The sequence below is a fragment of the Ovis canadensis genome, chromosome X (genome assembly GCF_042477335.2).
Source record: "Ovis canadensis isolate MfBH-ARS-UI-01 breed Bighorn chromosome X, ARS-UI_OviCan_v2, whole genome shotgun sequence".
NCBI lineage: Eukaryota > Metazoa > Chordata > Mammalia > Artiodactyla > Bovidae > Ovis > Ovis canadensis.
Window position 1 is genome coordinate 1,401,725 of NC_091727.1, and position 26,144 is coordinate 1,427,868.

The following is a 26,144-nucleotide window of genomic DNA, read 5'->3' on the forward strand; positions in this document are numbered from 1 at the left end:
CGCGCGCCTCCTCCGCTCACCGCACGTTCCCTCCACAAGGTCACGTTTCCAGAGTGGCCTCTGCCCCCGGGCCGCGCTGGCCTGGGGCCCGGCCCGTGAGGCCAGTGCAAACATTGACTTTGGGGGCGGCGTATTAAAGGTTGGAAGTTTTAGAGCCAGGACGCCCCAGACGCCTGGATTCCGCGGAGAGGCGGCCGAGGGAGCGGGGCGCGGAGTCCGAAGTGCCCGCCTCCGGGCTCTCAATTTCCGGGGGCCTCAGCTGGGGCACCAGGCGGGGCGCGCGGCTGGGGCGGGCCGTGCGGGAGACCCCCGCCCGGGGGCGGAGCTGACCTCGCGGAGAGCCGCCCGCCTCTGGGCCGCGCCCCGCCCCGCCCACCCCGGGCCCCCAACTGCAGGAGCGCGGAGGTGAGGGGCACGCCGGCGATCCGGGCGCGGGGAGGGGAACGCAGGCCTGGCCCGGGGCTGCCCCAGCGCATCACGTGGGAGCGGCCTGGGCGCGGTGGAGACCCGAAACTCCCGGAGCTCGGAGCAAGAGCGGGCCGCGGGGGTGCGGAAGGCTGGCGGGTGGGAGGCGGAGGAAGCTTCCGGAGGCGTGGTGGCAGCCTGGGCGCTCGAGGGGAGGGGGGACCCGGGAGCGGATTCGGGGCGCACTAGCGGACCCGGGGGCGGATTCGGGGCGGACTAGGGCTGCTGGAGCGCAGAGACACAGAGAGGGGCGGGGCGCACGGCTGGACACGCGGTGAAAGGAGTGATCAGGGTGAGGCGCGCAGCGAGGCCGCTGAAGTCTCGGCCGTGGATGGGTGTGTGTATGTGCCGGGGGGGCGCCTGGAGCCTGTGCCGGGCGCGGCGGGGGGGCCCTGAGGACACCCAGGGGCGCCCCGGCGGCGGGAGGGCCCGCGGCTGCCCCTGCGCGCGGCGGAGACGTGGGCTGACTCGGGAGGGGCCGGGGCATGGGGCGGTGCGGGTATCCGGAACGCCCAGCTGTCTCCGCAGGCCTCGAACTCGCAGCGGGTGGGGCCCCTGGAGACGAGACGACGCCTCCGCTTGGCTCGGCGGCTGGAGCCCGGGAGAGAGGCCGCGCCCGGGCGCCCTCGGCCGCGTGGTGCCCACCGCGCGCTGCGCCCACACCATGCCCGGTAAGCCGAGAACCCTCCTGGCCGCCAGCCTCCGCTCTCTCCTAGGCCGGGTGAGATGGACTGTCCTGGGGGGTGGGAACCCCCACCCCCCCCCCGCTATGCCCGCACACGGGGTCCCCAAACTCTTCAGCGCCCACCGTGCTGTATCCGCCCAGCCCCTCGCTCACCCCGGGGGCTGGAGAGCTTGGTGTCCTTTGGTGCGACTGGCGAGACAGTGGGTCTCAGCGGCTGGGAGGGGCTGAGGTTTAGGGACATTTGCGGCTGTTGTTCAGTGACTCCGTCGTGTCTGACTCTTGGCGACTCCACGGACTTCAGCGCGCCAGGCCTCCCTGTCCATCACCATCTCCCCGAGTTTGTTCAAATTTACATCCATTGAGTCGGTGCTGCCATCCAAGGGGCTCGTCCTGGGTCGCCCCCTTCTCCTCCTGCCCTCAAAACAGATGGTCAAGGGGCACCGAGATTTGTTAATTTTCCTTCTGTGATAGCGTAGCCCTTGGAGGTTGGGTGGACCGTTTTCTTGGCAGGCAGGCAACTGTGTGAGAGACTCACCGACTTGCAAAACCATGGGAAGTTCGCGGTCGTAAAACTCTGGGAAGACAGAGTGTCTTTGGTCCTCAACAAGATCAGACCGGAGGCAGAATTGCTTATTCCCATATAAAGATCCAGGGTTAATCCCCGCTGCAGGGCAGCAGGCTGACTTTGGTGGGATGGCTGGGACTGTGGCAAGCCCTGACTCCCAAGGGCTTCAATTGCGTCCTTTCTGCCTGCCCTCGGGTTTGGCGGGGACATCCAGTTGGAACCGTGGACCTCAGAGGTTAGAAACGGGATGATAAACTGTAACCTTCACCCATGGGAAAGATGTCTGTCCTGTTCTGTTTTGTGTGTGTGTGGGGGGGGGGGGTGCGGGGGAGAGGGCTGGTTTGGCCACCTCACCCAGCTGACCGCGGGCGGAATCTGGGCCCCCAGCAGGGAGAGCCTGAGATCGTAACCGCTTCCCTGCGTACATGCCAAGTGTCTCAGTCATGTCCGACTCTTTGCCCCCAAGGACCATAGCCCCGCCAGGCTCCTCTGTCCATGGGGATTCTGCAGGCAAGAATACCAGAGTGGGTTGTCATTCCCTTCTCCAGGGGATCTTCCCGGACCAGGGATTGAACTCCCGTCTCCTCCATTGGCAGGCGAATTCCTTACCACTGAGCCACCTGGGAAGCCACACGTAACCACTTGCCTGCTGGGGAATTCCCGCCCGTTCCTGTTTTTTTTTTCGTTTTATCATGAAGACAATCTCTACTTGCACCAAGTCAGGCCTGATCATTCATGAGAGCATTAAAAAAAAAAAATTTCAGGTTGCTTTTTATTCAGAGGAGCGATTTGGTAATAAGTCACCAGGCGGCTTCCCAGCTGTTTTCCACCTTTGTGCCTTAGAGAGGCAAAGTTGTTTGGGCCGATTTCCTGCTGTAGGCTACAAGGTTCTGTTGATGTGGGTTCCAGGGAGCGGCTTGGAGCTCTCCAAAAAAAAAAAAAAACAAAAAAAAAAAAACGCATTTTCTGGAAACTGGCGAGGGTCTGTATAAATGGTAGCATTCAGGAGGGACATTCGTACACATGGCTGTCGGGCCGGGCAGCGTGCTGGAGAGACCCCAGTGGGGATTCAGCGCTCTTGGCCGGGAACAAAACGCGCCTTTGAGTGAAAGCAGAGGGCCCCCCCGCACCCCCTCCCCTGAGGAAGCCGGGGTGTTATTTTGGGGGAGTGGTTGTTAGGTGGGTGGAAGGGGAAGGAGGCGAGGAATCGGAGTAAACATTGCTTCCCGACCCCTCATAAAACTGACAGCTCCCGCTGTCTGCAGGGTGAAGTAGACTTTGGGAGATGTATTATTTTTTTTCTTTTTCAACCTGGGGTTGGAGGACAGTCCGGTTTGTGTTCCATGCCAGACGTCCCCACCCTCACACCCCGTCGAGTGGAAACTCGGCCTTACAGCGTGGGTGCGTGGGTGCGTACGTGCTCAGCGGCTCAGTCGTGTCCGACTCTTTGCCACCCCATGGACTGCAGCCTACCAGGCTCCTCCATCCATGGGATTTTCCAGGCGAGAGTACTGGAGTGCGTTGCCATTTCCTTCTCCAATGCATGAAAGTGAAAAGGGAAAGTGAAGTCGATCAGTCGTGTCCGACTCTTCGCGACCCCATGGACTGTAGCCCACCAGGCTCCTCCGTCCATGGGATTTTTCCAGGCAAGAGTACTGGAGTGGGTTGTCATTTCCTAGACGGATGTTCTTAATGTTAATAGATGATGATAGCTAGGTAGATGAATAGATAGACAGCCATCTTTGGGGCTGCAGACTTGAGTTCTGAGTTTTCCTTGTCGGTAATAACTCATGGCTGAGATGCCAGGAATCCTCATATTGTCCTTAATCCAAGAAGAACCCCCGCCAGGGATAGACAGGAGGCCCTTGGGCAGGTGGGCACTCACCCCAGCAGAATGTCAAGGTTAAAACAGGAAAACGGGCCCGGGAACATTGGATCCTGCTCTTCTTTCCGGGGTGACTTTGTCTTTGGAGGCGGGGAGGCCGCGGGGGCCACAGGGAAACGCCATCTGGCCTTTGAGAACTGGGCTGTGTGTGTTCCAGCCCCAGACCAAACGCTGCGCATGTTAATTTCTGTCGCCAGCTCAGGAGCCAAGGCCCGGATCTCCTGATCCTCTTGGTTTCGTCCTGGCGGCCAGGGGACCTCAGAATCCAGCAGTTTAAAATTCCCCGTGAAAATCCACATCACACGTTCTTCGCAGTTGGAACTGCCGTCAATCTCATCAGCTGTTGGAGTTTCTTTCCCTGCTGCGGAGACCCTGGGGAAACAGGGCGTTTTTGGTGAATGAAACGGTCTTCTTTTCCCTTCTGAAGCCTGTCTCCTTGGCTTCATACACCCTTGAGTTGAAGTCTTGCCAACGACTGGGGCGTGTGCGATTTAATTAATGAGTCTGGCGGTTCCCTTTTGAGAGCCCGGTTCTTTTGGCAAGGTGGACGGGAATCCTCCTGGTAACTCGGATCAATCCGAGTGTTGTTTCTACCTTTGGCTTTGTGTTTACCCGAGACCTGAAAGTCTTGGGTGAGTTTTTGAGACTTGAATGGAGAATCAAATAAGCTAGGCACTTGTGTCATGCTGGAGCGAAAGGAAATTTTATTTTTTCAACTGAAGGATGGTTGATTTACAATATCATGTTGTTTTCAGCAAAGTGATTCAGTTATAAATATGCACGAAGAATGAAAATTCTTGTTGGGCTTTCCAGGTGGTGCTAGTGGTAAAGAGTCAGGAAGTTCCCCTGGAGAAGGAAATGGCAACCCACTCCAGTACTCTTGCCTCGAGAATCCCAGGGACAGAGGAGGCTGGTGGGCTACAGTCCATGGGGTCGCAAGAATCAGACATGGCTGAGCATATATTCACGTATATATCGTGTATATATCTATATCTAGATATACTTGGTTATATATGTCTTTATACATATATGTATATATTCATATATTTTAATTTATATATATGTGTTTTTTGGTTTTTTTTTTTTTTGGAGATAGGGGCATGGCATGTGAGATCTTAGATCCCAGACCAGGGATTGAACCCATGTCCCCTGCAAAGTGAAGAACATAGCCTTAACTGCTGGACCACTAGGGAAGTCCCTCCGTATTCTTTTTTTTTTTTTTAATTCTTTTCCATTATAGATTATTAGAAGATAGAGAGTTCCCTGTGCTATACAGTCGGTCCTTGTTGTTTATTTATTTTATATGCAGTGTCTGTCTGTATATAAGCAGAGTATATGATTAAAATTTCCTGGTGTATATACAGATCCTGTGTATAAACTTAGATCGGTTCATCAGCACCAGGAAATTTTAATCACACTCTGCTTGACTTTGTATCATATTTCGTGTTTCTTGCGTGCATGTGGGGGGGGGGGTTTGAAGAATTTTCTTTTTTAATTTTTCAATGAAAGAATGAAGGTGAAATGTCCCTGAAGCGTGCTTAGTCAGCTCACTCGTGTCTGACTCTTCACGACCCCACGGACTGTAGCCCGCCAGGCCCCTCCGTCCATGGGGATTCTCCAGGCAAGGACACAGGAGTGCGTGGCCACGCCCTCCTCCAGGGGATCTTCCCCGCCCAGGGATGGAACCCGCGTCTCTCGCGTCTCCTGAATGGGCAGGCGGGTTCTTCACCCCTGGCGCCACCTGGGAAACTCTCGTTCAGCCCCGGTCGTGAAGCCTGAGAGAGTCCGAGGTGCCGCGCAGCCCCCTGAGAGCAGGCGGGAAGGTAACCCGCTGTCCCCGTCCACAGTGTCCGACCAGGCGTTTGTCACGCTGGCCACCAACGACGTGTACTGCCAGGGGGCCTTGGTGCTGGGGCAGTCACTCCGGGAGCACGGGGCCACCAGGAGGCTGGTGGTGCTGCTCACGCCTCAGGTGTCCACCCCGCTCAGGTAAGACTCACACACACACCCGGTTCTGCTGACCATGGAAGCTGCTAGGCCGTGGTCTGTGAGCTTGGACCGGCGCACACATGGGGGGCCCGGACACTTGCAGAGGGGCTTGCGGCTGCTATTAGAGGAAGGGGCTCTGCCTTCAGAACCCTGACACGCCACGCCACGGGTGTGCAGAGTAGTTCCTCGCCTCAAATATGCACATCCGTGTCATTGATTCGGGGTAGGGGGGCGTGGGGGACCTTGAGGAGCAGCCGCCCCACTGGCGCGCATGCGCGCACCCTGCTTGAGTCGTCTTAGAGTCTCTGCGACCCCCTGGACTGCAGCCCGCCAGGCGCCCCCTGTCCGTGGGATTCTCCAGGCAAGGATCCTGCCGTGGGTAGCCATTTCCTCCTCCAGGGCGTCCTCCCAACCTCGGGATGCAACCGGTGTCTTCTGCGTAAGCAGGTGGGTTCTTTATCACTGAGGCAACCTGGGAAGCCCACATCGTGAGCTAAGTTAAAGCATTTTTATTTTTCTTACATTTTAAGTGAAATATAGCTGATAGACTGAGGCAAAATCTAACCAACTGGGGCGGGACGCGTTCCTGAGGTATTATGTGACAGAAAGATGAACATTGGAAGGTAAAATCTGAGAGAAACTAGGGGGTTCTGAGGCAAATTCTGACAGACACTCAGGGGTTCTGACATAAAATCTGACAGAAATTAGGGGGTTCTGAGGTAAAATCTGACACACGAGCTTCTGAGGTAAAATCTGACTGGACATAGGGGGTTCAGGGGTAAAATCTGACAGAAAGATGAACCTTCTGGGGTGAGATCTGACAGAAAGATGAACATTGAAAGGTAAAATCTGACAGAAGCTAGAGGCCCCTGTGGTAAAATCGGACATAAAGTGAGGGGTTCTGAGGCAAAAATCTCACAGCCAATAGGAGGATCTGAGATAAAATCTGACAGGAGTTTCTGAGATAAAAATCTGGCAGGAAGAAGGACCTTCTGAGGTAAAATTTGACAGAAAGACAGTCTTTCTGAGGGAAAATGCTTGCAGAAAAAATATGAGAAAAAATTCTTATTTTTTTCCCCCCCAACTTCCTGGTTGGCATTAGTTGGAAAGAACCTGCCTGCCATTGGAGGAAACATAAGTGATGTAGGTTCAATCCCTGGGTTTGGAAGATCCCCTAGCGGAGAAAATGGCCACCCACTCCAGTATCCTTGCCTGGAGAATCCCATGGACAGAAGAGCCTGGTGGGCTGCAGTCCACAGGGTCGCAAAGAGACGGACACGACTGAGCACATTTATCTGTACAAAGGTTTTTATCCCTCCAGAACCTTTTAGAGAAAAACACTTCAGCATATACTCCAACAAAATGAAGTGTGAGCAACAAGGGACAGAATCTCTTGTGCCGAACGGTTTCCTGGTCTCCTAGAATTCGGCCTTTTTCCAGGGTTATCCTCTCAAGGGTGTTCGATGAGGTCATCGAGGTGAACCTCATAGACAGCGCGGACTACGTCCACCTGGCCTTTCTGAAGAGACCTGACCTCGGAATCACCCTCACCAAGCTTCACTGCTGGACGCTCACCCATTACAGCAAATGCGTCTTCCTGGATGCAGACACGTTGGTGAGTACGAAGGAGGGGGTGGTCCAGACCTTCTGCTTGATGAGGAGCTGCCCACTCAAAGATCATGCCCCTCTCTCCATGAGCAGGCTGCTAGCCCGTGCTGGTGGATCCCCACCAGCTAATGTCCATCTCTACCACCACCATCATTTAGTCAGTCAACGTCCGATAGAAGACACCCAGTACTGTTGCTGAGAACACTGGGTTATTTGAAGGCCTGTTCCTTCCCTAGGATGAGTTATTTCATTATGTCATCTACACAAAATAAAATGTTGGAAAAAATACTCTTCTCTGATTGTACCGTGAATTATACAGTCCTGGTGAGACTGGAAACCTGGCTTCGTAAGCTCTAGCATCTCCACTGCAGTCATTTGGGGTAGTGACCCTCAGTGTAGGAGCCCAGGTCAGGCACTTTCAGAAACAGCCATTGGAACGTCGAAATGTGAGATGAGGTTGGAGATCCGTTCTGGGTTGTCTTGGTTGTGCAAAGGTGGTGTAGGAAGATGGAGGGGTGGAGAGGAAAATCAGAACAGAGGAACAATCAGAGTAATGTCTTTTTCCCAAACAAAGCACAATTTATAAAGCCAATACGTGTGTTGGAGAGGAGTAGTGTTAGTGGTCAAGCTCTCGGAGGCAGTGGACGATATCGTATCGACTTGCAAACCTCCATGTTTGTGGATTCCCGGTCTTGTAGGTCACGTTTGCTGGATAGAAGAGAATAAATACAATTAAGAGCAATACAGATAAGAGCATATCATCAATATATTGGGGCTTCCCTGGTGACTCAGACGGTCAAGAATTTTCCTGCAGTGCAGGAGACCCAGGTTCGATCCCTGGATTGGGAAGATCCTCTGGAGAAGGGAAGTGGCAACCCACTCCAGTGTTCTTGCCTGGAGAATCCCATGGACAGAGGAGCCTGGTGGGCTACACAGTCCTTGGGGTTGCAAAGAGTCTGGCATGACGAAGCGACTAACACATCAATATACTGACTTGCAAACCACTATGTTCATGGATTTCCAGGCTTACTGGTTACATTTGCTAGATGAAAGAGGATAAATACAATTAATTAAATGTTTAAGTGTTCCACAGAGGATCTTAAGAACCTGGAGATGATAATTTTGGTTCATAGATGGTGTTGCTTCAGTGGTGTCCCTTGAAATGAAACCAGGGAGCAATCTTATACACACATTCTTCTCTTTGGAATATAAGCCCCAAAAAAGAGGGCCGCTCAAAAAATGCGGTGTAACTGTCCCATTACGGACCACTGTCTGGTTCATCATACAGTTCCTGTTGCATTTCTCACTTGCACGTTAACACACTACTGACCGGGGAATTTTTGCAGAAAGTAATGCCTGCGGATGGTAATTTGTTAACTAAGTGAATAGTGAAACACTTCCATCAGGAATGTTCGGGTAAGAGAAGACATGGTTCGATCTCTGGCTAGGGAAGACCCCCTGGAGAAGGGCATAGCAGCCCACTGCAGTATTCTTGCCTGGAGAATCCCATGGACAGAGGAGCCTGGCGGGCTACAGTCCATGGGAGCTCAAGAGAGTCGGACACAACTTAGTGACTGAGTAACCACAAGCTAGCAGGCAGATTCCCTTTTGTGATGAGCTTGTCCTGGTCAGGAGGTTTCCTGGCAGCTAAACAAAGGAATTTTAGCTTAAGGCTCATTCCACTGGAGGCAGGCAGTTCCTGGAGACAAGAGATGGGCCGTTGTGTATCATTTATGCTCAAGTTCGACATCCCTTTAGTGTGGTCAGTCGTGTCTGACTCTCTGCGACCCCATGGACTACAGCCCCCAGGCTCCTCTGTCCATGGGATTCTCCAGGCAAGAACACTGGAGTGGGTTGCCATGCCCTCCTCCAGGGGATCTTCCCCACCCAGGGGATCGAACCCACGTCTCTTGCGTCTCCTGCATTGGCAGGTCATTTGTTTACCCCCGAGCCACCTGGGAAGCCATCTGCTTCATCCTTTTAGTGATGAACTTGAAGCAGAAGCAGTTGAGCATAGAAGTTCAAGTCACAGACACGGATTCACTATGGAGTCAGACTTACGTCATATGGGGGGGCCCCACGCTCTGTCTCCCCAGGTGCTGTCCAACATCGATGAGCTATTCGACAGGAGGGAGTTTTCTGCGGCCCCGGATCCCGGGTGGCCGGATTGCTTCAATAGCGGGGTGTTTGTCTTCCAACCCTCGCTGGAGACGCACAGCCTCTTGCTACAGCACGCCGTTGAGCACGGCAGCTTTGATGGTACGTTGAGGGGCAGCTGGACGTTTCGCTTGTGGACCAGAGTGGGGCTGTGGCCATCCCTTTGACCCACTGGCACTTCCTCCCCGCCACCTTGAATCTGTGAATAGCAAGTTAAAGGTGGGGATTGAGGGACTTCCCTGGTGGTCCGGTGGCTCAGACGCCAAGCTCCCAATGTGTGTGTGTGTGGCGGGGGGGGGGGGGGGGGGGGGGGGGGGGGCGCGAAAACTGCACCATTCGTTATTAACTTCTTTGGCTGTGCTATAACTCTCTAGGGGCAGACCAAGGCTTGCTGAACAGTTTCTTCAGTAACTGGTCCACCGCCGACATCCAGAAACACTTGCCCTTCATCTATAACTTGAGCAGCAACACCACGTACACCTACAGCCCTGCTTTCAAACAGTGAGTTTTCTAAATAGTTACAGTTTATGAAAAAATGTCAAAGATGTGCCCCTTTTTACACATTTTAAAAATAATAGGGTTTTATGTATAGTTTCAGTTAGAATTTCTGAGAAAACATGAAAGGTATATATAGAACTACAGATTTTTTGAAAATGTAGTTATATAGAGTATATTTTTTTATTAATTAATTTTTTTATTGAAGGATAACTGCTTTCAGATGTTTTCCGTCAAACCGCAACATGAATTATGAGGATGAGGCCTTCCCTGGTGACTTACACGGTAAAGCATCTGCCTGCCAATGCAGGAGGTGCACGTTCGACCCCTGGGTCAGGAAGATCCCCTGGAGAAGGGGGCCACCCACTCCAGTCTCCTTGCCTAGAGAATCCCATAGACAGAGGAACCCGGCGGGCTACAGTCCATGGGGTCGCAAAGAGTCGGACACTGAATAACCAGAGATGGAACCCACACTTCCTGCATTAGTAGCCAAAATACTAACTCCTGGCCCATCAGGAAAGTTCCAGAGTGGGCACAGTGGGTCACACAGAACACAGATCTCTGGAGAAAATATGATATCAAAATTTCATAAGAAAGCAATGAATTAAAAAAAAAAAGAAAAACGTTTTCAAAGCTGTGAGGTTGGTGCGAGTGCTGATAACGATAAAAAGACAAGAATGAAGAGGGGACCATTTCCGTCTTGCCGAAGAAGTCAGCTTTCTGCTCTGTGGCTTTCATTCTCTGCTATAAAATCTATTGTTTAAAAAAAAAATCTGTCATCGTTTTCAGGGTGAGATGATTTGGGCTACGAAACCACCCGCCTTTCTGAGAGTCCTGATTTATTCTTTCTGTTGTGGGGAGCATCCCAGTGGGTTCTGATCATGTTTCTCGGTCTACAGAAATATGAAAGACTGCCAGCATGGACTGACTATAAACAATCTTTTCTTTTTTTCAATGCAAGTCTTAAGTGGCTGCCACGAGCAGATCATCCCTGAGCCGTCAAGGTGCATCTCACTGTCTGTGACGAGTCCTGTGTTGATTTTTGTCTGTGTCTGCTCCTCAGATTCGGCTCCAGTGCGAAGGTGGTCCACTTTCTGGGGTCCTCGAAGCCTTGGAACTACAAGTACAATCCCCAGACGCGCTCCGTTTTGGAGGAGGGCTCCGGGCCGGCCGACCAGCCTCAGACGTCCTTCCTAAACCAGTGGTGGGGAATTTACCACCGTAGCATCTTGCCCCTTTGTGAAAATATCCGGAACAAGGACCACCAGGCGCCCCCAGGTCACACGGTAAGGTCCTGAAACCCCAGAGTTGAAACCGGGGATTAAAAACAGACAGAAACCGGGGATCCGTTCTCTATAATCTATACTTGGGCATTTTCTTCAAAGGCAGACTCCCCCACGTTCTTGTGTTGAATCTCTTCTCACTTTTAATTATTATTTTAAAAAAAAACACAGATATAGGATGTGTGTGAGTCGCTCAGTCGTGTCCGACTCTGTCCGACCCCATGGACTATAGCCTGGCAGGCTCCTCCATCCATGGGATTTTCCAGGCAAGGATGCTGGAGTGGGTTGCCATTTCCTTCTCTAAGATATAGGATATTATAAGCAATTACAAGTTACATTAAAAAAAAAAATCTGTCAATGTTTCAGAGGCAGATAGGCAGATTTTTTATGTAAATTTTTGTTTTTTATAATACATTACATTTTTATTTCCAAGAAAGGTGCTTTCAAAGTGGTACTTGAAGGATGTTGTCTCTTTAACCTATTGGCCACTTTTGTGCTGTTCAAGTCCATTAAAAATTTGACAACTGAAAATGCATTCTTGTTTCTGATATACAAATACTTATTTTCTTAACTATGATCCTCTTTCTGAGAAGAAGTTGGACTTCAAATTGTAACATAGTTCTACGACCTCACAAATAGTTTTCAGTTAAATTAGGGTGTTGGCTCTTTGACAGTTCTCCATTCCAATAAAGTAAATTACATCCCCCCCCCAAAAAAATTCAAGTGGTAACCAATTTGCATAATATAATTGTATCAAATCAACATGTTATATACCAAAAACTTATGTAATATTATATGTTAATTATATCTCAAGACAGTTTGGGAAAAAAAAAAAAAAGAAAAATGTAAAAACCTTTCCCTTTAGAAGAAAACAAAAAAATCTGTCAAGGACTACAGTAATGAAAGAAATAAGATTTTTTAAAGTTCCGTTTTTAAACATATTTATTTATTTGGTTGCACCAGGTCTTCTTTGGGGCATGTGGTATCTAGTTCTCTGCCCAGGGATCGAACCTGACTCCCCACTCACGGGAAGCCCAGAGTCTTAGCCACTGCACCCCCAGGGAAGTTCAGGAATAGTTCACCGTTTATAGACATGTTTATTTAAAAATGAGGGAATTAGAAGATATTGAATAATGCTGACACACACCAGAAAGGAATTAGACGAGGAAAGATGCGTTATTTCACCGCAAGAGATAACAACCATAGTTGGAGGGTAAGGACCCGCCAAAGCTTTAGATTTGTGCCGGTTTCATCTGTATGTATGTCCTGTATTTCACGGAAGATGCTGAAAGAGGCAGGAACTTTTTTTTTTTTTTTTTGGTGCAAAATCGTGAATGTTTCATGAGCAGAACTGCGGCTGTGGTTTACCGAACCAACGCAGAAATAATCATTTAAATTAGCCAGTTTCATCAGGGAAAGAGCCACTCATTGATTAAGTGGCTGGAAATGACTGATTATAGATGTCATTGGAGTGGGCATTTTCTACTTTCTATCCTTGATTGAAGAGGCTGTTGAAGGTGGTGTGTGAAGAGGGCTCTTCAAGTTCTCGATGGGTACCCATTTGACTTTTTTAAAAACTGTAACGCTGCACGCTCTCCGTACTGGAGTTTCTGCAGTGAATTTCAACAGGCAAGCAAAAGAACTTTTAAGGTAAGGTCCTAGGAAATTTTATTTCTCGGTTTGTTTTTAACGGGCACGTTGAAACAGTGGAGTCCAGTGTCTGCAAATACATGCATTGGGACCTTGAAAAGAATTCACTTTTTAATGTTTTTACTGCAGTTTTTGTTTGGTGGAGCTGGGTGCTACTTTGCAATCAGAACCACATTTTTCTTGCAACATTTCTGGTGGTCCAGTGGTTAAGAAGGTCCATTCAGCTTCCAATGCAGAGGGCAAGGGTTCAATCCCTGGTCAGGGACCTAACACTCCCCATGTTGTGCACTGTGGCTGAAAGATTTAGGAGAAGAGAGAGAGAAAAAAAAACAAACACTTTTTCTGACCATTGGACACAATCAAATAGGAATTTTTTCAGATTCTTGTCACTGACAGCAAATTGCTGTTCCTTTCTGCCAAGCAGTCCGCTTAGTCTGTCTTTTTTTTTAACGGAGTCACCCAGTCGCGTCTGACTCTTTGCGACCCCATGGACTGTAGCCCACCCGGCTCCTTTGTCCGTGGGATTCTCCAGGCAAGAGTGCTGGAGTGGGTTGCTATTCCCTTCTCCAAGGGATCTTCCCAACCCAGGGATGAAACCCACGTCTCCTGCATTGCAAGCGACTTCTTTACTGCTGGGTACTGGGTTGTATATGAAGAAAGATAAAACAGATTCAGGTGGTTCTAAGAAATGAAACGTTGAGAGCCGTGTAGGGAGCCTATGCCATGGGGTCCTTCTTACCTGGAGCAATAATATGAACGTGGATGTTAGTGAGATTTTCAGAGAGGTCAGGAGTCCCTTGGACTGCAAGGAGATCCAACCGGTCCATCCTAAAGGAGCTCAGTCCTGAATATTCATTGGAAGGACTGATGCTGAAGCTGAAGCTCTAATACTTTGGCTACCTGATGCGAAGAGTTGACTCACTGGAGAAGACCCTGATGCTGGGAAGGATTGAAGGCGGGAGGAGACGGGGACAACAGAGGGTGAGATGGTTGGATGGCATCACCGACTCAATGGACATGAGTTTGAGCAAGCTCCGGGAGATGGTGAAGGACAGGGAGGCCTGGCGTGCTGTGGTCCGTGGGGTCGCAGAGAGTGGGACACGACTGAGCCACTGAACAACACGGGAAACTCTGCTGAGTGTGAACTTTTTTACACAGGCTCGCCTTGGAGGCATCGGGGTGCCGCGTTCCAGTGTAGCAGCCACAGCAGAGGGGTCGTGTGCGAATCCAGCAGAGGGGCCCCTGCAGGCTAGCTCTGCTGACAGCTCGGAGAGGACCGTGGGGGTGGAGGGAGACATCCCCACTCTGGCAGCGTGCCCTTCCGAAGAGGTCAGTACATTTGTTTGCTCTGCACAAGGGGGATGGAGGCGCAGGCTCACTGGTTACCATGGAAACGGAGGATGCTCCCTGGACCCCCGGGGACGGGGGGCATGGGGAGGAGGAGGGGAGAAACCTGCCTTCAGGTTGCTCTGGCATCCGTTTGAAAGTGTCAGTTACCCAGTCACGTCCGAGGAGTGCATGTAGCTTATCTATGCAGGTGGTACTGGAAGCCGGTCCTGATTTAATCGCTGGCCTCAAGGCCCAAAGCATGAGATCACAGTCTGGCTCCTCCAGCCCGGGCTGCGTGAGCTCACACAACTTGTGCCAACCTCTCTGGGCGCCTGTCAGCTCATCTGAGAAACGAGTGATAATAATAGTGACCGCTGTCTCACAAAAGGGTGGTGAGGCTGTTGTTGTCCAGCCACTCCGTCGTGTCTGACTCTCGGCGACCCCTATGGACTGTAGCCCGCCAGGCTCCTCTGTCCATGGGATTCTCCAGGCAAGAAGACTGAAGTGGGTTGCCATGCCCTCCTCCAGGGGATCTTCCCTAGCCAGGGGTCGAACCCGCCTCTCTTAACCCTCCTGCACTGGCAGGCGGGTTCTTTGCCACAGCAGCCACCTGGGAAGGCCTGTAACAATGCTGTCAAGAGTTTCAGGTACAGAGCTAGGGACACAGGCATTCATGCATCCATTCCCCCCCAAACTTCCCTCCCATCCAGGCTGCCACATGAAGGCCATTTCCAAGCCCCTTTGTCTCGCGAGACTTGGCATGACTTCACTGATGGGGGTGGGATTTGGGGGCCCCGTGGAAGGGACATTGTCCTTTCCCCGTATCTCGCGAATAGCTGTCTGGGGGCTGTTTCTTGATTATGGACATTTCGATTTTAGCTGACGTTTCTATGGGACGTTTCTCTCCTACACTTTAATATGGGATCAGTAATGTGCAGGCAACTTCCGTGCATTAGCAATTTTTGAGTTGTGAATTCATAGCCACTCAAACAAATTGAAAAAAAGAAAAAAACGACATTGGTTTGGACCAAGGAGGTGGCTGGGAACTGAGCTTATTCCTAATTTTTTTTTTTCATTTCTTCCGCTGTACCCTGAGGTTTTCCCAGCACCTGCCTCTGGCCGCAGGAAATGCCTTCTGTGGCTTAAGCAGAAGGCGTCCGCCTTGCAGGAATGCGAACACTCTGTGGATTAAGCTCTTAGGTTCCTGTAGAACCGCCTCCCTGCTCTGCCAGCAGGAGCCACACCCGCAATGGGAATTAAAAAGAAAAAGTGAAGTATACTCGATTTACCAGACCGTGTTAAGTCTCACGTGTCCAGCAGAGTGCTTCAGTTATTATTTTTTCAGATTGCCTCCCTTGACAGGTTATATTACAACATACTGAATATAATGCCCTCTGCCATGCCGTAGGTCCTTTCGTCCGGATTTGTGAGAAGAGTCGCGTTCGCGTTAAATGTTTGACTGTCAGACTCTGTGGGGGATCTCTCAGAAATAAATAAATAAAAGGAAATAATGATATAAATGATTACATAATTGAAATAATAAATATGTGTATTAATATACCTGTATTATATTAATATAAATATATTACATTAATATAAATCTTTCTATTAATATAAATGCATTATATTAACATACATAAATAAAATATAATTTTATATTTATAAATTAAAACAAAATACAAATTAATGTAAATATAGATAAATATGAATCACAGTATATTTATATTATAATTTAATATAATTGTATTAATCAATATATTAATATGATCAATAAATTAATCTAGACAAACATAATTTATATACACAATATAGTTAATGTAATTAAACAATTAATATATTATAAAACATTAATATAGTCATATAGTATCAATATGTTATAAATAGATATAAATCATTTATTAAAATAAATCATATAAAAATTAATATGAATATATGTTGTATTAATATGCTGATGTAACTAGATAAAATTAATAAACTAATAAAAACCTTTCCAACTGCAGTGGTTAGATTTAGTTGAGCAGAGTAATGGATGCACAGATAGTTGGTGAAACGTTACTTGGGGTGTGTTTCTGGACGAGATTAGCGTTTAAGGAAGCGTCTGTCAGCACTTCCCTGATGGTCTAGTGGTTAGGACTGCCTGCTTTCAGCACAGGGGGCCCTGGGTTCAATCCCTGGTTGGGGAGATCCCACATGTTGTGAGGCGTGGCCGGAAAAAAAAAAACAAACACACACACAAGAAAGAAAGTCTGTATTGACTGTGTGTAGCCCTTCCCTTCTCCAGCAGATCTTCCCGACCCAGGGATTGAACCCGGGTCTCCTGCATTGCAGGCGGATTCTTTACCAGCTGAGGCATAAGGAAGGGGCCCTTGTTACAGTATCTCTGCCTATATTTCATTATTTCACCCTCCAAGGTCATCTTTCTAGAGGAGGGAATGGCAACCCACTCCGGTAGTCTTGCCTGGAGAATCCCATGGATAGAGGAGCCTGGCGGGCCGCAGTCCCTGGGGGTCACAAAGAGTCAGGCACAAAGTTAGGGACCCAACAACACCACAGCAGACGTCTTTGCAACTAATTATTCTGCGTTGCTGCCACCTACTAACCATCTAGTGAATGACCCACGCTCGGTTCTTTATTTGGGGAATTTGGAACCCAGTCCCTCCCAACCCCTCACTGCTCCCCGCAAAAAAAAAAAAAGAGAGAGAGAGATTATTTTCATAAGTCCTGTAAATGTGCAAGAGACAAGTCTGGAATGCTTATTTCAAACAGCAGCCTTTGTACGTCTGACTCTCTGCGACCCCATGGACTGTAGCCCGCCAGGCTCCTCTGTCCGTGGGATTCTGCAGGCAAGAATACTGGGTGGGTCGCCATGCCCTCCTCCAGGGGATCTTCCCGACCCAGGGATCGAAGCCACGTGGCCTGCATTGCAGGGGGATTCTTTACAGGCTGAGCCACCAGGGAAGCCCAAGAATCCTGGAGTGGGTGGCCGTGTCCTCCTCCAGGAGACCTTCCTCACCCAGGGATGGAAATCGGGTCTCCTGACGCTGCTGCATTCCTGGCAGATTCTTTACTGTTGAACCCCCATGAAAGTCCCAGCCCCAGGATATGCAGGTCAGCTTCTGGTCTGCGTCACACCCAGCCGAGGGGGGCGAGAGGCGTGCTCTGCCCTGCGCAGTCATCTAGTGACCCAGCATTCCTGCCATTCCTCTGCTCCATGCCCTTCCAAGGCGGCTCCTTGAGAAACAGTTTTGGCTTCCACGCTGAAGCCACCCGATGACAGGCATGACACGTTAAGTTGTCTCCTGCACGCTGGGATGGTCTTCGCCATGTGACATCCCGCGTAGAGTCGAGAAGAGCCGCGTGCATTGTTTTCTGTGGGGTTTTGTCTTCCTGCGGCATTCCAGCTGAAATCAGAAGAGGTCCTCACCGAAAGGGACCTTCACCCGACCTGCAGGGACCCAGGGGAGAAAAACTGTCTGCCACCTGACCACCCAGTCTGAGTCGGTGATGCCATCCAGCCATCTCACCCTCTGTCGTCCCCTTCTCCCCCCGCCTTCAATCTTTCCCACCATCAGGGCCTTTTCCAATGAGGTGGCTCTTCACATCAGGTGGCCAAAGGATTGGAGTTTCAGCTTCAGCATCAGTCCTTCGCATGAATATTCAGGACTGATTTCCTTTAGGATGGACCGGTTTGAACCTCCTTGACCTGCTTCTAGTCCAGCTGTGTTTGCACCCGTGGAGGCAGACGAACGCAGATGAGGCATTCTTGGTTATCTGCATGAAGTATTGTCCTAACTTTTCTTTCACTTGTTTTTTTTTTAGACGGTAGGTTGTCGAGAAATAGAGACTCGAGGTGAAGTGCGACGTGACCTGTTCTCAACACCCTCCCCCCAGTTTGCAGACCTCACAGAGATCCAAAGCTGTTCGGTATAACTCACTGCTACTTCCTTTTTTTTTTCAAATGGCTGCACCATGCAACGCAGGGGATCTGAGTTCCCTCAGCAGGGATCGAACCCACAGCGCCTGCAGCGGCAGACTTCTTAAACGGCGCCTGTTTCTCTGTGTGCCTGTGTCGGTCGGCCACCAAAGGAGACGCCCCATGTGCTTCTCCTCTATCCCGTGACATTTCTGAATGGTTTTCCCCCTGGTGTTGTTCATGAATCGCTTTACTTTCCAGGTGGATAAGACACCTGGGTTCTTGCCCGCCTAAATCCCTGAGGTTCTCTTCTATCTTGCTTTAGGGAGAAATAGAAAAGTGTTAGACGCTCAGTCGTGCCCCCGACTCCTTGCAGCCCCGTGGACTGCAGCCCGCCAGGCTCCTCTGTCCATGGGGTTCTCCAGGCAAGAACACTGGAGTGGGCTGCCATGCTGTCCTCCAGGGGATCTTCCCAGCCCAGGGATGGAACCCGAGTCTTTTGTGTCTCCTGCGTTGGCAGGCAGATTCTTCACCACTGAGCCACCAGGGAAGCCCGTACATATTCATGGACCTACTCTTTTTCAAATTCTTTGGCCAGGCAGGTCGTTACAGAGGATTGAGCAGAGCTCCCTGTGCTGAACAGCAGGTCCTTGCTGGTTCTCCGTGTTAAACACAGCAGTGTGTGCATGTCCATCCCAGGCTCCCTGACTATCCCTTCCCCATCCTTCCCCCTGGTGACCATAAGGTTATTACAGAGGATTGAGCAGAGCTCCCTGTGCTGGACAGCAGGTCCTTGCTGGTTCTCCGTGTTAAACACAGCAGTGTGTGCATGTCCATCCCAGACTCCCTGACTATCCCTTCCCCATCCTTCCCCCTGGTGACCATAAGGTTATTACAGAGGATTGAGCAGAGCTCCCTGTGCTGGACAGCAGGTCCTTGCTGGTTCTCCGTGTTAAACACAGCAGTGTGTGCATGTCCATCCCAGACTCCCTGACTATCCCTTCCCCATCCTTCCCCCTGGTGACCATAAGGTTATTACAGAGGATTGAGCAGAGTTCCCTGTGCTGGACAGCAGGCCTTGTTAGTTATCTATTTCATATTTAGCATCAATAGTGTATATATGTCAATCCCAATCTGCTCATTTGAAAAATTAACCCTTACATCACATAACAAATGTCAGCCTCTCATCTTGTGCAGAAAGTAACAGGCAGTGGGTGCGGAGCGGGGGGCGAGTTCAGAGTAGTAAATCACACCAAATGACTTTTTAAAAAATTTTTGTTTGTTTGTTTATTCTTTTGACTGTGCTGTGCAGCTTGCGAGATTTGAGTTTCTCCATCAGAAATTGAGCCAGGGCCCTCGGCAGTGAAATTGAGGAGTTCCAACCAGTGAACCAGGGCTCAGTGGGTAAAGAATCTGCCCGCAATGCAGGAACCTGGGTTCGATCCCTGGGTTGGGAAGATCCCCTGGAGAAAGGCACGGCAACCCACTCCAGTATTCTCACCTGGAGAATTCCATGGGCAGAGCAGCCTGGCAGGCTACAGTCCATGGGGTCGCAAAGAGTCGGACACGACTGAGTGACTAAGCCACTGCTATACCATACCACCCACTGGACCGCTGGGGCAGGGTGGTTGCCCTACATTGCTTACTTTTTTCTATTTTTGCACAAACCATTTGTTTGATCCTAAGGAGAAAGAGTTCTCTGTGGTTCTGGTTCAGGCTGTGGTTCTGGGAAGCCCCCTGCCGACTAACGATGCAATGATTCTGTTTCCAGCGGCAGGCGGAGAACGAAGGAGGTGCCCCAGCCGAGGACGCCTTGGAACCGAGCCGGGAGCCCCCTGCGGATGTCAGCAGGGACCCCAGTCCCCAGGACGCTCTGGAGGTGGTGTCCCCTGTCCCAACCATTCACCCCGTGCAGCTCCCGTGACGGGCGCTGTGGGCTGTCGCAGCGGCCAGCTGTGTACACGCACGGGCCTTACCGCGGTTGCAGCCTTGCTTGTTGAGATGAGAACCTTCATTCTCCCGCTGCCTCGGATTCACCTGGCTTCTCTCTGGCCTTTGCCCTTGGCGGGCGGTTCACCCGCTTTCCTGTCCTCAGCTCTGAGCATCACGCCTGTTTTCTCCTGCAACGCTGTTCTGCAGAGTGTAATTGACCTGAAGGGGCTGGGCTGTGTTTTCTGCACCCTGAGCTTGGGAGGTGATGCACAGATGTAAAACCTGGGAAATCTGAGGGGTGGGGCGGGGGATGTTTTGATCCTAACCGAGCATGCATTGATTTCTTCTTGCAGAAAGACATGAGAGATGCTTTCTTCCTCTCCCAGATGCTCTGGTCTTACATTGCAGTCTCTCTGATGATGCATTTAAGGAAGCTGATGGCTCGTGTTTCTAACTATGATGTTGTTGCTGTTACTGTTGTTGTTCAGTCACTAAGTCATGTCCACGGACTGCAGCACGCCAGGGGTTTCCTTGGAGTGACAAGAGCGAAGAACAGGGGTGTCCTTCACCATCTCCCAGGGTTTGCTCAAACTCATCTCCCTCGAGTCGGTGATGCCATCCAACCATCTCGTCCTCTGTTGCCCCCTTCTCCTCCTGCCCTCAATCTTGCCCGCAATCAGGGTGTTTTCTAGTGAGTCGGCTCTTTGCATCCGGTAGCCAGAGTATTGGAGCTTCAGCATCAGTCGTTCCAGTGAATATTCAGGGTTGATAATAGGCGGAGGCAATCTAGCTCAAGAGCTGACTGCTGGGTGGAGGATAAAATTGGTTTCGATGTTTTTTATTGTGCCTTTGTCTGTGGAGGAGGCTGCTGTAACAAAAAAAAAAAGACCACAGTCTGGGTGGCTTCCGAATAACACAAAATGTTATATCTTGCAGCCCTGGAGGTTGGGTGTCCAAGTTTCAGGCACCAGCAGGTCTGGGGTCTGGTGAGAACCCCTCTTCCTGGCTCACAAGCATCTCCCTGTGGGCTTATCTTTCCCCAGGTGGACCTGACCATTTCCGTCTCCCAGATCTCCATCGAAGAGAAGCTCAAGGTCCTGAGTCCCGAGGAGGAGCGGAGGAAGTGGGAGGAGGGGCGCATGGATTACCTGGGGAAGGACGCCTTCGCCCGCATTCAGGAAAAGCTGGACCGCTTCCTGCAGTGACCGCGCTGTCCTGTTCCATCCACGTCCCAAAGCCCTTTCCAAGGAGCTCTTCACCCACGTGCCTCTGTTTACAGTCGGCCCTCCTGAGTGCCTTCTGCCCACCCTGTGGTCCATCCGAAACCCAGCTCGAAGCCCCGTGTGACCCCAGCTCCCCATGCCTCTCAGGCTTCCCCGGGGATGTCCTGTCTGCTTTATGTCTTGTTAGCAAATCACTGAGGATGGTGAGTGCAGCCATGAAATTAAAACACACTTGCTCCTTGGAAGAACAGCTGTGACCAACCTAGACAGCGTATTAAAAAGCAGAGACATCACTTTGCCCACAAAGGTCCGTCTAAGTCATAGCTATGGTTTTTCCAGTGGTCATGTATGGATGTGAGAGTTAGACCATAAAGAAAACTGAGCGCCAAGTTGATGCTTTTGAACTGTGGTGTTGGAGAAGACTCTTGAGAGTCCCTTGGACTGCAAGGAGATCCAACCAGTCCATCCTAAAGGAAATCAGTCCTGAATATTCATTGGAAGGACTGATGTTGAAGCTGAAACTCCCATACTTTGGTCACCTGATGTGAAGAACTGACTCATTTGAAAAGACTCTGATGCTGGGAAAGATTGAGGGCAGGAGGAGAAGGGGACGACAGAGGATGAGATGGTGGGATGGCATCACCGATTCAATGGACATGGGTTTGGGTAAACTCCAGGAGTTGGTGACGGACAGGGAGGCCTGGCGTGTTGCAATCCACGGGGTGGCAAAAAGTCGGACACGACTCAACAGCTGAACAGCAGCAAAAGAGAACATGAGTATAGCCTTCTGGTCAACCCTGGGTCTCTGGACTTGCTTGAAGGAGCTCAGGATTTTCTCCTGGACTGATGAAACCACGTCTGTCCTATGTAGGATTACCTTGAAGCACTGCAGAGCTTCAAACACGTAGCACTCAGAAAGGTATTGAGCTCCCTGAGAACCTTCAGAATGATTAAGTCCTTTTCTTGAAGATGGGGTCAACGTCTGGATGTCTTGAGTGTGACTGTGGTGTGAATTTTGCCAAGACTGGCTGCCAGACACCACGGCTGTGCTTTCTCTTCTGCAGAAATACCCAGGGGGGCTTCAAAGTCTCTTGACATAGTCCCCAAGGGGACACATCAGAAATATTTGGAAGGAGATTCTAACTGGCTGGGGAGAGATGACCTCTCCCAAACTGGTTCAACTCCTGGTGTGGAAGACGTCCCAGGTGGCGCTAGTGGTAAAGAACCCGCCTGCTAACACAGGAGATATGGGTTCGATCCCTGGGTCGGGAAGATCCCCTGGAGAAGGAAATGGCAACCCACTCCAGTTTTGTTTTGCTTTTTTTTTTCATTTTGCCCTTTTTATTTTGTATTGGGATGTAGCCGATCAACAATGTTATGATGGTTTCAGGTGGACGGCAAAGGGACTCAGCTAGACACATACGTGTATCCATTCTCCCCCAGACTCCCCTCCCATCCAGGCTGCCACGTGACACCGTACGCAGCAATAAGCACCCAGGGTTTACGCCCAGGGGTCATGTGCTCATGGCGACTGGATCTGGGGAGGCTGTTTCTCTGCAGGCGAATCCGTGCGAGGTCGAGGACACGGGACTGCCCTTGGCTGGGTCGCACTACCTCACCTCACGGCTGCCCTCGTGGTCCTCAGTCAGCCAATGCAACTCAGCTATGTGGGGACTGTAAGAAACGCCGTGGGAAGAAAGAGCCACCTCTATGGACCGTTGATCAGAGCCTTTATTGGGGGGTCGCTCTCGGGCAGAACTCCCGGGGGCGGGTGAGCAAGGAAGCAAAGGGAGTCTGCGAGGTATGAGGGGTGGGGAAAGGTTTTATAGCCAGGGCCGGGCTCCCATATAAGGAAGAAAGCGCGGGCTCAGCAGTGGTTGGTGTCCAAGGGCTCCGTGTTGGCACCTGATTGGACGGCTTGGTTGTCAGCCCGCCTCCCGGACTTGTCTGTGGCACTTTTCCGGGGCATGCCTCAACATGCCTCAATATGCCCGGCCTTTCCCGGCCTTTCAGGGACAATCCTCCATTCTGTGACAGTGGATGCTGTAATTCCACGGGAAAGCCTTACTTCAGAAGCATCCTAGTTTGGAATGAATGCAGTGTGTGAGACCCTCTCATGGGGTCAGCGTTTGTGGCTACCGCAAGGACAGTTAAAGCCAGGTGTCAGCTGCTGTCATAAGGAGGAGATGCGGGCCACCACAAAGATAATTAAAGCCGGACACGGGTCGCTGTACTAAAGACAAGATGCGGGTTTTAAATGTTTGAGTGGTTTATTTATCGCTTCCCCGGGTGGCTGAGTGGTAGAGTCTGCAGGAGGTGTCAGGTTTGATCCCTGGCTCGGGAGATCCCTGGGAGGAGGAAATGGCAACCCACTCCAGCGTGCTTACCTGGAGAATCCCGTGGACAGAGGAGCCTGGGGGCCTACAGTCCATGAGGTCGTAGAGAGTCAGACACGACTGAGTGGCTGAGCACGTACTATTGAAAATCGTGACGTGGGCTTGGAAGAAGGTTGAGGTGGCTTTGTTCAAATCCACGTGGGATCTGAGTGGACTTCTGGGGTTTGTAGTAGCGTTTGCTGTGAGAGGTGCCCTCTCTGGAGGAGTTTTTATTTCTTATCTGTGGGTGAATGATCTGGCTTCTTGGTTGGTTTCCTACATATGATGCTTCAGGGGTACTAGGAAAGAGCCGTGGGGACGAACTCCTTGGGTGGGTTGGGTGGGGAGTGGTGGTGGTGGTGGTTGCCAACCATCAGAGTAACCCCTTAGGCTTGTTTTGGGGAAACATGGTGTTGGACTGTAAGATACACAAGGCGGATTCTGTGTCCATGAGAGGAGAACTCCGGCTGGTCAACGTTGGACTCCACCTTCTCCGAAGAAGACCCTCCGTGCGAATGGTCCGACGGCTCACTGGCTTCAAGTCTAGACTCAATTCAGATCTCTCTCCCGCATTATGAAGTCTGTCTGTCTGGATGAAGGCTAGCACATTGCAATTAAAATCTTAGGACGGCAATGCGGTCTCCTTCTTGGGTTTTGGATGTGTTCTGAGTCTTCAGAACGCCATTTATAGGAATGTGACTGCCTTCGTTTGTCTTACTATCAATTGAAATAACCAAATGGGTTTTTCAGAATTGATAGTAACCTAAATGGGAAGGAAATCCAAAAAAACAGGGGATACATGTATTTGTTGCTCAGTCACGAAGTCGTGTCTGAGTCTCTGTGACCCCGTGGACTGCAGCACGCCAGGCTTCCCTGTCCTTCACCATTTCTCACAGTTTGCTTCAACTCATGTCCGTTGAGTCGGTGATGCCACCCAGCCATCTCATCCTCTGTCGTCTCCTTCTCCTCCTGCCCTCAATCTTTCCCAGCATCAGGGTCTTTTCCAATGAGTCAGCTCTTCCCATCAGGTGCCCAAAGTATTAGAGCTTCAGCTTCAGCATCAGTCCTTCCAGTGAATATTCAGGGTTGATTTCCTCTAGGATGGACTGGCTGGATCTCCCTGCAACCCAAGGGGACTCGTGTAGCTGATTCACTTTGCTGTACGGTAGAAATTAACCGAATGTTGTAGAGCAACTAAACACCAAAAATAAAAAATTTTAAACTTGGAAAACCTAGCAGTGGGGTGACCCCAAAAATACATTGTTAATGGTAGACAAAGGTGGGGCTTGGTGTCGTGTAGACACAGCCTGTGCGTGAGAACGGACATTCAGAACATAGAACAAGGTGAATTAATGTACGTTAATTAGCACGGTGATCAAAGCTAATGAGACAGCATTACATACTGAGGAGCTGCTGAGAGAATAGATTTAAAATTTTCTCATCACCGAAAAGAAAGGGTGGCTGATACGATGGGGGTGTCAGCTAACGTTTGGTGGTAACCCTTTGGTGACATGCCAGCCAGGGGATTCTCCAGGCAAGAATACTGGAGTGGGCTGCCATGCCCTCCTCCAGGGGAATCTTTCTGACCTAGGGACTGAACCCACGTCTCCTGAATTGGCAGGCGGATTCCTTACCAGGAGCGCCACCCATTTATACGTATTTGAGATCTTTGCGTTGCAACCATAAGTTTACACTGTGGAGTATGTCAGTGACACTTCTATGAATCTGGGGAAAGGAACGTCCCTGGTGGTCCACTGGTTAAGACTCCTCTTGTCCACTGCAGGGGGGCGTGGGTTTGATCCCTGGGTGGGGAACTAAGGTCCCCCGTGTTGCAGGGCACAGCCAAAAATATAAATAAATAAATAAAGCTAAGAAAGGGAAAAAAAAGTCCCACATCTTTTTCTCCGGTGGGCCTCCCACCACGGTTTAACTTGAAGTCGTCTGCCACATACACGCACAGATTTCCGGGTGGGGCTAGTCAATAACTCTGACAGCCTGTTGCTGCTGGTCACACCAGACAGCATTTCTGGAAGGCCACTCCTAGGTATCAACAAAGGCTCACAAATATTTCTCTGGTTGAGTAGTTTGTAGCAAATGTGGAAAGACGTGCCCTTTAGAGCAAGTTGTCAAAGACGTTTTTACCCTCCCCCATGGCATTTCCTTTTTAGTTCTTGGAATGAGTCATGTTCATGCAAGAACTATTTTTTGATTATTTACTGTTTCAAGGAACCAGGAGGCGCTGCAAGACGTTTGTAAAAATATAAGCATGGCAGCTTGAGAAAAGAAAATGGTAGGAAAACGAGTTTTGAAGAAACCCTGGTAGTGGTTTGGTTTCAAAGCCTAGTATAAGGTGTGCTTAGGTAAGACAGAAGAGGGGAGACAAGGACGCAGAGGAGAAGCCACGTGGAGACGGCGGCAGAGACGGGAGGGAGGCGGCCACCAGCCCAGGGACGGACGCCTGGAGCCCCCGGAAGCTGGAAGAGGCGGGGAGGGCCCTCCCCTGGAGCCTCTGCAGGGAGCCCAGCCCCAGGACCCTTGACCTCAGACATCTAGTCTCCAGGGCTGGGGGAGGATAGATGTCGTTTAAGTC

General features: G+C 50.6%; 1 protein-coding gene across 13 annotated transcripts; it reads left to right on the plus strand.

The window, feature by feature from the left end:
- On the plus strand, positions 1-24,188 carry LOC138930898 (glycogenin-2-like). 13 transcript variants are annotated; one of them, XM_070291292.1, is made up of 12 exons: positions 714-800; positions 994-1,136; positions 5,448-5,589; positions 5,916-6,036; positions 7,030-7,204; positions 9,294-9,456; positions 9,729-9,855; positions 10,913-11,135; positions 13,941-14,111; positions 17,931-18,035; positions 19,796-19,903; positions 21,000-22,899. In XM_070291292.1, the coding sequence occupies exons 1-12, from the start codon at positions 797-799 to the stop codon at positions 21,159-21,161; spliced, it is 1,644 nt and encodes a 547-aa protein (XP_070147393.1). In that variant the 5' UTR covers positions 714-796; the 3' UTR covers positions 21,162-22,899. The 13 variants fall into 13 exon arrangements, with proteins under 13 accessions (XP_070147400.1, XP_070147397.1, XP_070147398.1 ...); XM_070291291.1 differs by having other exon boundaries at positions 782-806; XM_070291299.1 differs by lacking the exons at positions 714-800; positions 5,916-6,036 and adding an exon at positions 1-405 and having other exon boundaries at positions 21,000-23,437.
- The last annotated feature ends 1,956 nt before the right edge of the window (positions 24,189-26,144 follow it).

Coding starts and splice junctions, on each gene's coding strand:
- LOC138930898 (XM_070291291.1), top strand. Junction 1,137..5,447: donor CTGCGCCCACACCATGCCCG/GTAAGCCGAGAA, acceptor CCCCGTCCACAG/TGTCCGACCAGGCGTTTGTC. Junction 19,904..20,999: donor GTCCCCAGGACGCTCTGGAG/GTGGTGTCCCCT, acceptor ATCTTTCCCCAG/GTGGACCTGACCATTTCCGT.